At 42.6% G+C, this 13760-nt stretch overlaps 1 protein-coding gene across 1 annotated transcript; it reads right to left on the reverse strand.

The window, feature by feature from the left end:
• Positions 1 to 290: 290 nt before the first annotated feature.
• On the reverse strand, positions 291 to 5334 carry LOC104063625 (histone-lysine N-methyltransferase SETMAR). Its single transcript, XM_009565859.2, has 2 exons — positions 5240 to 5334; positions 291 to 3478 (listed from the first exon to the last, which is right to left on the reverse strand). The coding sequence occupies exons 1-2, from the start codon at positions 5315 to 5317 to the stop codon at positions 2681 to 2683; spliced, it is 876 nt and encodes a 291-aa protein (XP_009564154.2). The 5' UTR covers positions 5318 to 5334; the 3' UTR covers positions 291 to 2680.
• Between the last annotated feature and the right edge of the window lie 8426 nt (positions 5335 to 13760).

Genomic DNA, 13760 nt, shown 5'->3' on the forward strand with positions numbered 1-13760 from the left:
AGGAAGGAGGATTACGGAGCTCAGTCTTCTGAGATGTTTGACTGGATTCAGTGTGAAAGAGCACTGAGAACTGTGGAGTGGACTCAATGAAGCTGAAAGGAACCTGAAGGAAAAAGCGAACTGAGATTCAGCAGGTAGGAAAAAGGTCTATTTTCTTTTTTATTCCCTTGTAAGGAGATTTTTTTTTTTCTTGTTGCCACACCCCCAGGACGCTGTAGTGCTAAGACATAGCCAAGTATTATGCACATGCTCTATGGAAAAACGTCATTAACAATTTCCATGATGGTTCAGAACTCAAGGACAACATCTTATTTCATGTTCTTGCAAGGCATTTAGTGTGCCTGGCTGTTTTTAACAGTACAACACTCTCTTCTTTGTTCTAACCAGGTAACTGATAGTTGGTTCACTTGCCTAGAAGCGGCATTAGCTGGCTGGGCCCGAGAGGGTCAGATTGCGCAGAGACAGAAGGCTCAGCTGTGTTCTCTGCTTTAAGGCTGGTGATGCCAGGAGTAGATATTGCTAATGGTGTTTAGGGGGCTGTGTTTTGAGGTTGGGTTTTTTGGATTTTTTTTTTTAATCTACACTTCCTTAACTACTCAAAATCATGCCAAGTACATATTGATAACAGGAAGCTCACAAACTGTGCTGTCATCTTGAAAACACATCTAATCTTGAGGAATAGGAATACAGATTGTGTAAAACTAGTCCTGAAACTTTTTCCAGGACGGAAAGAGGAAGTAGATTGGATCATCCACTCCCCGCCCTCCAGTCCTACAGGCTGAAGGTGGCTGGCGTGATGCCTTTTGGGAGAAGAAAACCTGATAAGCCTCTAAATAGGACAAGAGAGCCTGCAACTGAAGCAGTGTTCTGGTATCTAGAGCACCGTGCCTTCTGAGTTACAGGATGTGGAGAACTTCTCTCCTGTAGAAACAGGCACCCTTAATCAGATAAAGGTGTAAAGTTTATGGCCACTCAGCTTGTAAATTACTTTTGACAAGCAGCTGAACTCTGTTGGAAGCTTTCTGTACTGACAGAAGTGACATTTAACTGTTACCTTAAGTGGTAATCTGTATCTTCACCTAAAACCACAGCCATATGTAAACCTCAACAGCAGTTCTTTGTAACGGAAGCATGAAGACGGATATTAAATGGGGAAACACTAACACTGAAACTTACCAAGAAAGCATAGGTGAACACAAAGTAAGATTTTGGTTTGCTGCTATTATTTTGCCGTTTGCTAAATATCCTTTATCCCTTGCCAACGTCAGGTTAATCTCTCGTGTTGAAATCGAAGTTGTCTTTAAAACAGTTACCTATGGCCTGCAGAGCAGCTCATCCTCCTGAGATATGCTGCCTTGTGTAAGTTAAGTCAAAAGTGGTGAATACAGGTAAAGATCAAACTGTACGGAGCAAATAACCTCAGGGGTTGTGCCACTAATGGCATGCTGTGGCACAACTGTAAAATGCAGCATTGCAGTTTCTGTCTTGTATATCAAAGCTGGGAGAAATTTGAAACAAGCCTGTTTGAAACTTCCTTAATTCGATCTTTCTAGAAAGGAAGTGAAGTAACGTGGCGTTGCAGAATGTACTGAATCCGGCAAGCTCTCTCATGTATCCCTGGTGTAAGGAGAGGCTTAGTAAAGCAGTGTATGTGTGTTAGACCTGTACGAGAAAGAAAAGATGCAATGACTTTCTCCCTCTGCTGGGAAAGGACAGGCTTTGCTTTATATAGTCTGGCTCTGTGGGAATAGTGAAAACAAATCAGTAGCTGAAAGGAACACTCACTTATTTGCCAGCTGTTCAACAATATAAGGAGACAAGTCTGTTGTTGTTCAGATGTTCTTTTCTATTTCCTACTTTAATGCATTTCAGAAGTCAGAATAGTGGCATTATGCTCCTTTAGACTGCAGAGTCTGAATTTCCTTCTAAAGTGTGGAATAATAGTGCTGGAAAGAAACATGGGTGTGCTGCTTACTCTTATTTCAGAAATCCTAGCAGATGAACCTTCAGACAGATGTCAGAGCCTCCAGTACTGTGCCATTTACACAGAAATTAAATGGTCATGAGACAGAACTAGTCACATAAAAACAGATTTTGGCATGCAGCTAGATGTGTCTGGAGATGGAAAAGGGGATGGATGGATGAAGCATTCAAACTGATCTTTCTGGGTTTTTTACATCAATAATAACAGTAATTTATATTCTGTGGAACAAAAACATTTAAAGCAGGTAATTTTTAAATAATTTATTTTAATGGGATTTAAGAAACTTACTGCCCTTGTTGCAAATGCCAGTATTCTTTGGTCTCATTCTCCTGAATGATATTTCTCATTGTTATTACATGTCCTTTTCATGTATCAATGTTAAAAGTTCATTTTTTTCTGAAATGCACAAATTGTGAGATGTGCTTTAATATACAGGAATCTGTCAGAAGAAAACACCACCAGGCCTGGCTTAGTAATGGATTTTGGAACATCTTGAAGCTCCTGTGCTCCTTCAGACCATCAACCTTCGAAACGGTCTCTAGGATGCTGCATGATGTTATGCCCCAAATTTTGTCTTTGAGGTGTTATTCAAAACCACATGTGCTTCCTTGGTGGAATACACAATCAGTTTTGTTTAACTTCAATTTAACTATTAGGGAAAAATATACATTTTACGTGTCGTTAGGGACCAAAAAGCTATGGAGAGCTCCCTGAACAAGTCTCTGTTGTGGAAAAGAGGGAGCTGTCCCAAGGTAAGAAAGAAGCACATGTGCGGGAACCACAGTAGCAAGGCTTTCTCAATCTGTTGTCTTCCTCTATAGTTTTTTGTTCTCTGTTAGTTATTGGTAAATTATGGAATATTCCAGAATAATCATATGAAAGTTCCTCTCCAGCAGAAATATCAGTAGCTGCAAAAAGCGCCAGCTTAGGCACCATTGAGTCGACTCTAACTGGCACCATAAATAAATTTGGTTCACAGGAATGATTCAGGAATCTGCCTACATTACCGATGTATGTAGGGTCAACGAATGTCTCCATTATCCGACCGCTGTGGAGGTGCTCCCTCACTGCTATAATGTAGTTTGAGTCCTTTGATGTCTGGGCCTGAATTCTTCTACATGCCTCGTTAAAGCCTAAAACTTCACCAGCATATTCACAAACAAATCTTCCTTCACTTATGAATTCCAGAGTGCGAAGACCCCACCCTTTCTTCTCAGTCTTAAATACCTCAAGTCTGAATTGCAGCCCCCTCTGAACAACCCTGTTTTGACAGGATTCACCACAGGGGCACATGGTGTTGCATTCGAAAACAGGTTTGTCGTACTCCTCCTTTTTCTCCATCAGCCTGAGGCACAAGCTGCTGTAATTTTCACCATGGCGAAGACACGAGCACTCATGAGCTGTGCAGGAGCTGGTAAGACAAGAACATCCAGGAAAGGTGATTTCAGTGGGGTCAATGTCTCCATCTGCTCCAGCCACGTTGTCTGGGCTATACTGCAAAAAGAAAAGGAGTAACATCCTTGTTACTTTCATTTCTTCTTTCCATGGATTTTAAGAAGCCCATGTCTGGCAACAACTGATCTCAACTGAAATCACAAAAGCTTCATTTTCCTGTGAACTTCTACCTACAATTCTAACTTCTGTAAAACATTCTAAAGAATGCAAATTGGATATTCCATAGAGAATGAAAAAAAAAAAATAGTCTTTTAGTGTCTTGAGTTTCTCAAAACAGTCTGCTAGCTAGAATAAAAACAAACTTTAGCAAGAAAAACATGTCAGCTAATTGGTTCACTAGATAGGATTTTATTCATAGAAATAGCAAAGAATGTTTCAAGTAATTTCACCCCCTTCGAAATGCTTCCTAAGCTACTTTTAAGGTTAGTCTACAGCTATTTTAAGTCACAGAATTTCAAATTCCCATTTTTGTTAAAAATGAAGAGGCACTGCATTTATCTCTTAATGCTGCATTCCAACTTGCTCTTGCTAATTCTGTTAGAAAGTGATGATGGTGATGAATAACACCTCTATGTATTTAGAAAAAAAAGCTGTCTGGGTAGCATGTGAAGATGGTATTTGCTTCACCTTAAATTCTGTCTGCATGAACAGATGTGGTTCAGTTCAAGCAACCCACACTGGAAGTCAGGTTCTCAAAATGACACCAATGCGCCCAGGAGGTGACTGGTTATACAGCTGTGGACTGCTGCAAAATAAAAGCTGATGGAAACTTCGCTGACTTTGAAAAATTAAACTGTAAAGACAGCTACATATATATTTTTACTTTCTTCTCAGCATTCAGCTTCCAAAGCTTTATTTAGAAATATGGAGTAACTGCTATTACTAAATATTACATTTCATAGTACCTTATGTGTGGTACCTCCTGGGTGTTGGGAAATATGCCAGTTCACTCAGAAGCTTCTGTTACATAAACATCAGCTTTCTCAGTCATTTTACCTTACTCAAAACCAAGTTTCATAACCCATTTTCTGTTCCCATCTTCTCCCCTTCACTGACTACGAGCCTTCACACCATGCCATTTAGAAAGATCGGGGTCTGTTTGAATGACATCTTTCTCTTTTTCCCTTTCTCTTTTTCCCCTAGGCTCATTGGGACCTGCTGCACCCTGTTTTCTCAGGACCCCAACATCACTAAGGCGTGGTTCTGGGCAGCCACACGTGCATCCAGAAAACATGTCTGGGGCTTACTGCACCTAATGCAGAAGGCAGCAGAAACTGGGCTATGTGTGATAAAGTACAAAAAATGCTTAAGTACAGTGTCCACTTCTGGAATCCCCAATAGAAGAAGGATATGGAGCTGTTGGAATGGGTCCAGAGGGGCATTGCAAAGATGATCCGAGGGCTGGAGCACCTCCCATTCAAGGACAGGCACAGAGAGTTGGGGTTGTTCAGCCTGCACAAGAGAACGCTCTGGGGAGACCTTAGAGCAGCTTCCAGTACCTGAAAGGGGCTACAGGTTGCCCAGAGAAGCCAGGGCTGCCCCATCCCTGGAGATGTTCAAGGCCAGGTGGGAGGGGGCTTGGAGCAGCCTGATCCAGTGGCGTTGGGACTGGATGGGCTTTAAGGTCCCTTCAACCCAAACCACCCTACGGTTCTGTGACTCCCCCTCCCTACGGATCACACCTTTCCCGGGGGCAGTGACCGCGCGGCCCCGCTCCTGCCCGGCGGCGCCCCGGCCCCCTACTTCTCCGCTTCCTCCCTCTCCCCTCCCTCGTCGCCCGTTCGCAGCCCTCTCCTCTACCTTAAAGGCCGGCGGGGCCTCCCCGGGCGGCCACAGCGCCACCGGCACCAGCTCCAGCCCGCCGCTCAGGTCCGCCATCGCCCCCTCGCCCTGCGGATTGGCTGTTCCCGCCGGGGCCACGCCCTTCACGCTGAGGATTGGCTCTCCCTGCATTGTCCCCGCCCTCCTCTCGCTGCGGATTGGTTGTCCCTGCAGAGGCCCCGCCTCCCCCTGCAGATTGTCTGTCCCTGCTCAGGCCACGCCCCTTTCCTCTACGGATTGGCTGTTCTCCATGAGGCCCCGCCTCCCTCCTGCGGATTGGCTGTCCCTGCCTGGGCCCCGCCCCATCCTCTGTTTGGCTATAAGAGTAATTAAGAGGGGGTCGCCCCCTGCGCAGGGGCTGCTCGTGCAGGGCCGGGTGTGGTTCTAGGTGGGAGAGCACTCGTCCTCGAAAAAGCGGTTTTAAACGTTACTTGCGAAATACTGACTTCTTTTAATTGTGTAACTGTAAATCCTTCCTGATTTTGATGTCATTAGAGTTCGTTGCTTTTCTTATTATTGCTTTTCCTGAATAGTTTGCGATTTTAGCGTTCTTTTTCTGCGTTTGGGTTTTGATGTGGGGAACCGTTGGGAAGTTGAGGTTGGCCATTGGGTGAAGGTTCTTCCCGGGCCGATGGTCTCTCACGTTGTGGCACTGAGCCTTTTGGGAAGTGTCTGGGTGATGCCCTTAGTCCTATCATTTAGTTTTAGGTACCTCCGTGAGAAGCGGGAAGTTGGGCTTGATGGTCCTTATGGGTTCCTTCCAACTTGAGATATTCTGCCACTCTGTCTTGAGTGGCAAGTCTTGGGTTTGGATCTTCCAAGGTGTAGGAATTCCGTCAGCTGTAGTTGAGTAGTGGAGATGGTGGCCAGGTTGGAGAGAGGCATTGTAACATGTTTAGCTGTGCTTTGTTTGTTTAATTTTTCAAGTAGCTATTTTACTTGCATTATAAGACAAGGCTAGGCTTTGTTTGAGGGTAGCTGTTTTGCTTACATAAATGTGTCTTGTTCCTATTTCATAATGAACATCTGTTGCCTGTGCTTGGCCAATTAAGCCAGATAATCAGGACTGGTGTAATGATAAGAGAAAGAAGAATTAGGACCATGATAAGAGGAAGAAGACCAGCTAGGATTAGAGGCAACCTTGAAGAGGTGCTCAAGCTGTCTAAGAGTACGTGCAAGAAGGAGAGTTGAAAAGTTCACCATGAAGAAGGTCCTGGAAGGCATTAAAGAAATCCCAGGGGGCTCTCGAGGGGTCCTGGGGGCCCTGGAAGTGTCCTAGGGGGCTCTTGAGGGGCCCTGGGGTTCCCTACAGGGATCCTGCGGGCCCTATGTGGGTATGGGGGGGGTCTCTGGAGGGGTCCTGGGGATCCTATAAGCCCCCAGACCATCAGAGGGCAGGGCATGTGCCAAAGGGAGGGAACTTATGTGTGTTAATTCTGGGAACTGATTAAAATAGACACACCTGTTCCAGGAAACTAGATGTGGCAGGTTTGTCCAGGAGTGCTGGGCAAGGTCTTAATTTTCCTCTGGATTACTTTGTCAGTGGATAAATCACTTAAATTTGTTTTCTGGATGAAAGGAGGTATGGCTCCGTGGAAGCCCAAGCTCTGGGTTGACTTAGGGTCCTGTGAGTATTCCATATTATGTTCTTTTAAAGTGGTCTTGACAAAATTCTTTCGGTGCAGTGCAATAGGAGTGGAGCCATCACAACTGGTCTCGCTTCATCTTTTCTCTATTAACAGCAAACTGAGCTGTGGCTAGGAAAAACAGTTAGACTTGTGTTCTTTGGAGGCTTGTGCTTCTGCTAAATTTTGTATTTGCTCCTTGGGTCGGTTTTGGATCCTACGGTTGAGGAAGCTCTTACTATTTTTCATCTGCTTTTTCCCTTTGCGAGACAATTATCACATCCAGAAAAGGGCTCCTCAGATTTAGGAGGAATCCCTGGAGCATGCTCTGTGCCCATCCAGCAAGATATTATTTGTTATCTGTTTTTTCCCTTTGATAGTTACTGACCTGACTTTATTGATACTTCTTTCTACTATATCAAGGAAATGGAGTCTTCACCTGTTGTTCGGAGTTCTTCCCCCTGCCTGTGAAGAGGAGCTGAGAACACCAGGTGAGACTGGATGGTGAAGTCGGAGTTTGTGGGTCAAATAATTAAGGAGAGTTGCAGAACTGATAGGAAGACACTGAATGGAGTGGTTTAGGATTGTAGGCAGACTGTAAGAGAAGGGAAGGTATGGAAGAGGAGCTTCTGGAGGTCAGCGTTTCCCAGTGTTTGGTCAGTGTAATTTTTGGGAAGACTTGAATCACTTTAAGCCTTGAATCTGTGTATGCTGCTGTGAATATAATGGAAATGTAGCATCGGCGCTTTATAACTGAACGGAATGGAAATGGTGGAAGGCTTTCAATACGTGCAGCCTGTCACTCTCTGTTTATCTGCCCAAGCAGCAGTGCAGCTGCGTCCTTTGGATGGGGCTGATGTTTTCATCCTGTGAATACTTCCCATGGTGAGAAAGGTGGTAGATCAGTTTTATAAGATGCATACTAAAATGTTGAGGGGTTGCAGATAATAAAATGCACTTTTCTTTTTGCAGTTTAGGGCTTTCTGTTATTACTGAATCAACCTTTAGATCAAGACACACATAATTTGGCTGCTAATCCTTAGTGCCAGATGGGATTCTTTTCCATTTTGAAATGACAGAACTAATGAGTCATTAATCTGTGGTAAAAGAAGCAGATTGCTTACATGTGCAGGCACAGGGTTTTAGAAATAGACAAAAGGTCATGGAAAGTCCAGTGTTTTCCTCCTCCTCCTTCTCCCACCCAGGGCTTCCATTGTATTGAACTATGAATATGTTGAACTGTTGAAATGTCTAGATTTTAATTTGGTTTTGTCAGTTTGATTTTGTTTTGTATAACTGTTGCTGAAAGAAAGTTTCAAATGGAAGAGGCAAACGTATGTGTACTTTGTGATGCTAAACTGAGGCACCTGGTCCAGCTGTGAATTTCTTTTGCAACACACTCTGCTGCCTCGGGGCTGAGATATGTTTCTTTGACACGTTGCATGCGTTTAGCTGTTGAATTTTCTCCTTGTGTAAATAATGCTTTCTGCTCATTAATCATTTTTATGACTGTTCTCTGCAGTTTCTCAAATTTTGTAATATCCATCTGATCATTGGAGTTTGGAAGCTTAGCTGTGCCTGGAACAAGGAGTTCACTTGAGAGCTGCCTTCCTCTTCCTTGTAGCTGAGTTTTCGTGGCTGACTCTGTGTACTGTAACAAGGTGGTGGGGCTCAGAGGTGAATGTGAACCTGTGACTCCTCAGACTACAAGTAAAGGGATCTGTACTTCGAAAATAGGCATAATTCCGATCTAGAAGAAATTAAATATTTAGCTTCTCGCCTTTTCTGGAAGCTTTTTGTAAGAGTTTTCTTTCTGCTGTCAGTGTGGTGGAAGCTAAGAACAAGTGATTAATATGTAATAGAGTGATTTCTTGTATTCATATCATTATCCTCAGTACTGTTGGTTGGAAGGGAGCTCTGGTGATGTGGTGCAACCCTTTCTTCAGCTGGGAGTGCTGCCAATACTTGATCAGTTCAGCTGTGGTTTTCTTGAGCTGACTTCCGGAAAACTCTCAAGGTCTGAGATTTCACAGCCTCTCTGGGTTCCAGTTTCAGGGCTGTACCAGCCTCCCAGTGAGACTCTTTTTTTTTTCAAAATATCAAACCTGAACTTCCTTAGCTGCAGGTTTTTGCCTCCATCCCTTATTTTTCACTACTGTGAGGCATTTTGACTCTGTTGCCTTCATAATTACTCTTAATAGCATTCCTTTAAATTACACCGTAGTGTCCTCTTTGCTGGAATAAACAAGCGTATTTCCCTCAAACTTATCTTCTTGGTCATATGCGTAGTCTCTTAACCATCTTCGTAGCCCTTTTCTGGATCACCTGCAATTTTTCTACTTATCTTTTGAGCTGGAGGACCAACAACTGGCCACAGCTTGTGTTATTACCCCATCATGCCAAATAGAAAGTATTAGTAACTTCCTTGGATCTGTATTGCTCTGCAGGTAGCCTAGTGTGAGATTGCAAAGAGAGTGCAGTTTGGGCTTATTTGCAGTTTGGCTTCAATTTTAACCCTTGATGTGTTTTTTAATGGGATTGCCACTCAGTCAGTTCCCAGTGTGTTGCAGTATACTGTGCCCTGTGAATGCCATTACACTGATCTTTTGTTTGTCTGGACAATTGGAGGATTTACTGTCTTGTACTTGCCTTAAGTTACCCTGGCAAGTTAATAGGTCGTGCAAGGTGGCCACTTTAACTCTGTAGCATAAATAGTTGTTAGCAGCCTACCCTAAAAAGGCATGATCAGAAGGCTTTTTGCTAAAAAAGCCCATTTGAAGTCTCCCTTCACCTTCTTAGTTTCCTACAGAACTGATCTCTGGAAGAATAAGGAATTCCTTTTAAGTATTTTATATTACATTGCAAATGGTTTCTGTCTGACTTTGTTCTGAACTGGCTATTCAGATAGTTCTCATCTATTTAAACTTGCTCTTTGACATTAAAAAGAAATATATCTGTGTGATACACTGGAGAGATTTCCTGCTGGAAACTTGAAGTACTGCTTAAATTGTTGCATTGAGTGCAGGCAATCTAAAGGGATGTTAGTCTACCATTTCCAGGTTGAGACATTGTTAGCTGCCTTATCTGTGTTCTCTTTAGGCTGTGTCATCTTCTTTCTCCAGTTAATCTTAGGTAACTTTTTTTTCTTTAGTTCCATTGCTTACACACAATTCTCTTTGTGCTGCTCTTCTTCTTATGTTAGGTTTAAATTTTCCTTTGCTTTGACTTTCATTTCTGGATAATCATCTCCATCAGGTTAGATGGCATGTACTCTCCATCCTTCTGCTAGTCTATTGTGCATCTATTAGAATATTGATTTGCAGAGAATGAAGTCTAAAAAAAATCAATATCCCATTACTTGGAGCAGAGTGACAATATTCTAGGGCTAGTCAAGTTCAAAGACTGGTGTCTAGACGGTAAGGTGCAGTCTTTTCTCCCATGTGGTCTTGACCAGGCAGATAAGATAAAATGTACACGTCCTGTTAGGGTTTAGTTCACATGCGTTCATGGCTGGAAGACTCATTACAACCAACCAAATTTTTAAAAGTGTTGGTAATGCAGAACTATTCTTTCATTGATTGTGACACTGGCAGTTTATAGTTTTCTAGTAGTAAAAATGTTAGACATAAAAATAATAAGCGTTCTGCGGTGTGTTTCTGCAGAACATATAGACATGAGCAGTCTGATATTGCATACCAGTGTCTGCTTTGAGGTGCTCAGGGAATTGTGGGAAGACCAGGTGTACGGATTTTTTTATGTTTTTGTCTGAATGAGATGCCTACCACAGACAGGTGATGATTGCAGCTCCCCTGCCTGCCCCCTTGTGCTCTGCACCATAGTCTGCCATTTGAAGATGGGGAGTCACAATACACGTTTTTCCATCTCCTACTTTTGAACCATCCTCAGACCAGTCTGCAGTTAATTTTAGATATGCTGCTTGTAGTTCAGTACTGTTTGTGAACATCTGACTGACCACAGGCATGATTCCCCTCTGTGCACTGGATTGCTGTTGCTGTGTTTTAAAGATAATGAATATATTAATACTCTCTACTAATTGCTTAGCTAGGAAACTAGGTTTTGTCCATTTACAGCACAATTCATTTATGCATTATAGCTTGTAAAATACTTTCAAGTACTTTATGGGATGAGAATTTGAAAGAATGAGAGCCTGCAGGTCTTCAGGGCCTGTCGGCTGTGGTGTGTGGTGGAGTTTGGTTGGCATGGTGCCTGCTTTTTGTAAGGCCGAGCTCATTATCTGTGAGTCACACCTGGTCCTCACTTAATTCTGGAAGCAGGACATCTGAGGGTCAGTCCTGAGCCCTGGGCTCCTGTCTGGTGCAACTGTCTCCTGCTGTGTGCTAATGAGCTGGCTAAATCTTCCATAAGTAAATGGATGCTGGAATGAAATGTCTGGTAATCGTGTTTGTAAATCCAAAGAAAAAGCTAAAGATCAGTTAATTTAAGTACTCTTCAGCTGTGTGTGGAAGGCTGACCTTGGAAAGTGCTGTGTTTAAATAACATAGTTTATCAAAATATCTTAAAGTGCTTTGCAGCAATAGATGAACTTTTTTTGCTTTCTTGTACAGATAAGAAAACTGGCACAGAAACACATGAAATGAGTTAACTGGTGTTTGAGCTATTGTTCTTGGTTATCACGGGGTTCTGCATTTCATTTTTCATTTGCTCTTGCAGCATCACTTAGGTAACACGAACCATAAATCTCTTTGCCAATACAAAAACGCTCGCAAAGTCTTGACTTTGAGATGAGTAGAGAAGTTATATAACATAGTGTTTTGACAAATCCTGAGATGTAAACAAAGCCAGTTTAGTACAATGGGAACAATTCAGATCTCACCATGTGAATTGCTTCATGATTAATAACAGTGTTTTTCAGTGAAAACTAGTCTCAGGATGATAAATTAGGTCAGTCAGATAAATTAGTATGTACTAAGTCTTTTGGCCTGACAGCAGTAGGTGAGCCACTTGCAAAGACCGGATGGGCCACCCATCTGCAGGCTAAAACTGTAATAATGTTTTGCAGGGAATCCGTCCCAACTTTATTCTACTTCTGTTAATAGAGAGTGCTGTATAACAGCATTTCAGTTAAATAGATTTCTGTGTAACAATATTTCTTCAAAAGAAACTCATTACTAAGTGAGACACAGAACTGCCTCATAGACTGAAGGAATTTCTTCCCTTTGAAGTGCACATCAAATTTCTTCTGTGCTTCCCATCTGCCTTGTGTGGGAAAAAAACTTCGTTTGACATCAGTGACCTCTGGCAAGCTCTAAATAGATAAAGAAAATGTATTTGCACACCATTCAGGCCTTCTGTGGACTGCATATGTAATGGACAGTTTCAAGGGATTGAAACCAATATTTCAAATCCATGTATTAGTACTGTAGTGTGCTTAGCAAACTTCTGCTGTCATATTTGGTTCATAGTTTTGCTCAACATGCTGCTTATTTTTAACAGTTTGGCAGAGACAGAGGTAACTCTTGCAGGAAATAAGTAAACGAAGCTGAGAGAGTATCCATATAGATTTGCTGGTCTGTCTTTCACAAAATATTTGTGTGTTTCTTTTGACCTTTTGCCTATACAGGGTAATTCAGTTTGTGGTTAGTGCGGCTTGCTAGCTTTTGCATTTTTATTAGGCTGTGCTTCTAGGGTCTTCAGTGCCAGATACATTTGACTGCAGTAGTTGGAGTTACTGTTTTCACACAGCAAGTGCTTTCCTAGCCATTTGGGTGGATATGTCATGATCCTTTCTTTGTTTCCCCCATGAGCTTCAGCTTCCTGTTACAGCTGTCAGGGCATCGCGTCATCATGGGTTGCTGCTTGTCAGAGGGTCACTTGTTTGGTGTATGTAGAGCAGCCACGAAGGTGACTGTGATCGATGTGCTTGTGATTATGAAGACATGTCTGGTGCCAGGGTAGGGTGATCTGCTGCGCAGGAAGTCAATGATGGCTTTGCAAGGCCGGAGAACTGCTTTGGCTTAGCTATTTCTCTTAAGCTAAGAAAAATAATTTAGTTTCCTTATGGTAAGGTATTTTCTTCCTCTCCTATTTAACTTAGCAATTATTCTTTCTGTAACTGGGAGTGCCTGGAAAAACATTTTCCTGTTGTGCCATGATTCTCTGGTGCAGTGAACCCTGTAGGATAATGGACGTTTGTTGTGTTCTGAAACTCGAGAGCTCAGGGTTGCTTTAACACTTCCCAGCTGTAGGCTGGAGTGTGAGAGGGGTGCTGCTGGACATAGCAGGAACTGCATTTATTAAGGTCAAAGCACACAACAAATGTGTACCTTGGGATTCTGAGGGGTACCTGAGGAGCATCCTCAGTGTATGTATTTAACACAGTGTTTTCATCTTTGCTTAAATTTTTGACTTAACTTGTCCCAGAAGTCATCTTCTCAGAGTTGAGAATCTATATGCCTTTGTTTTTCTCCAGGTCATCTTCAGGTTGTTGAGCAAAGATCCTAAATGATGGGTGAGATTATATGCTATGCTTCCTTCTCCCTTCCCTCAGAATCCCTATTGCTTCTGGAAGTTTTTGTGAGTTTGCCTTCATCTCTATAACCCATAAAATATGGTGTAATGAAAAGTTCTCATGATCGAGTAATTTTTTTTTTTACTCCCTTAGGTTCTTGGTCTTGCTTTCTCATTGCTAGTGTGACCTAGTGTAGTTCTTTGAGTAGTTCTTGAGTAGTTTTGAGTAGTTTGAAGTGCTTAGGGACATGGTTTAAGGGAGTGTTAGGAATGGTTGGACTCGATGATCCAGCGGGTCCTTTCCAACCTGGGGATTCTAAGATTCTATGATTCTTTTCAGTGCCTTGCTGTCACTGTGGTTGTGTAGTGCTCATTCAAGGTGTCTT

This window comes from Cuculus canorus, chromosome 11, assembly GCF_017976375.1.
Source record: "Cuculus canorus isolate bCucCan1 chromosome 11, bCucCan1.pri, whole genome shotgun sequence".
In the NCBI taxonomy this organism is placed as follows: Eukaryota; Metazoa; Chordata; class Aves; order Cuculiformes; family Cuculidae; genus Cuculus; species Cuculus canorus.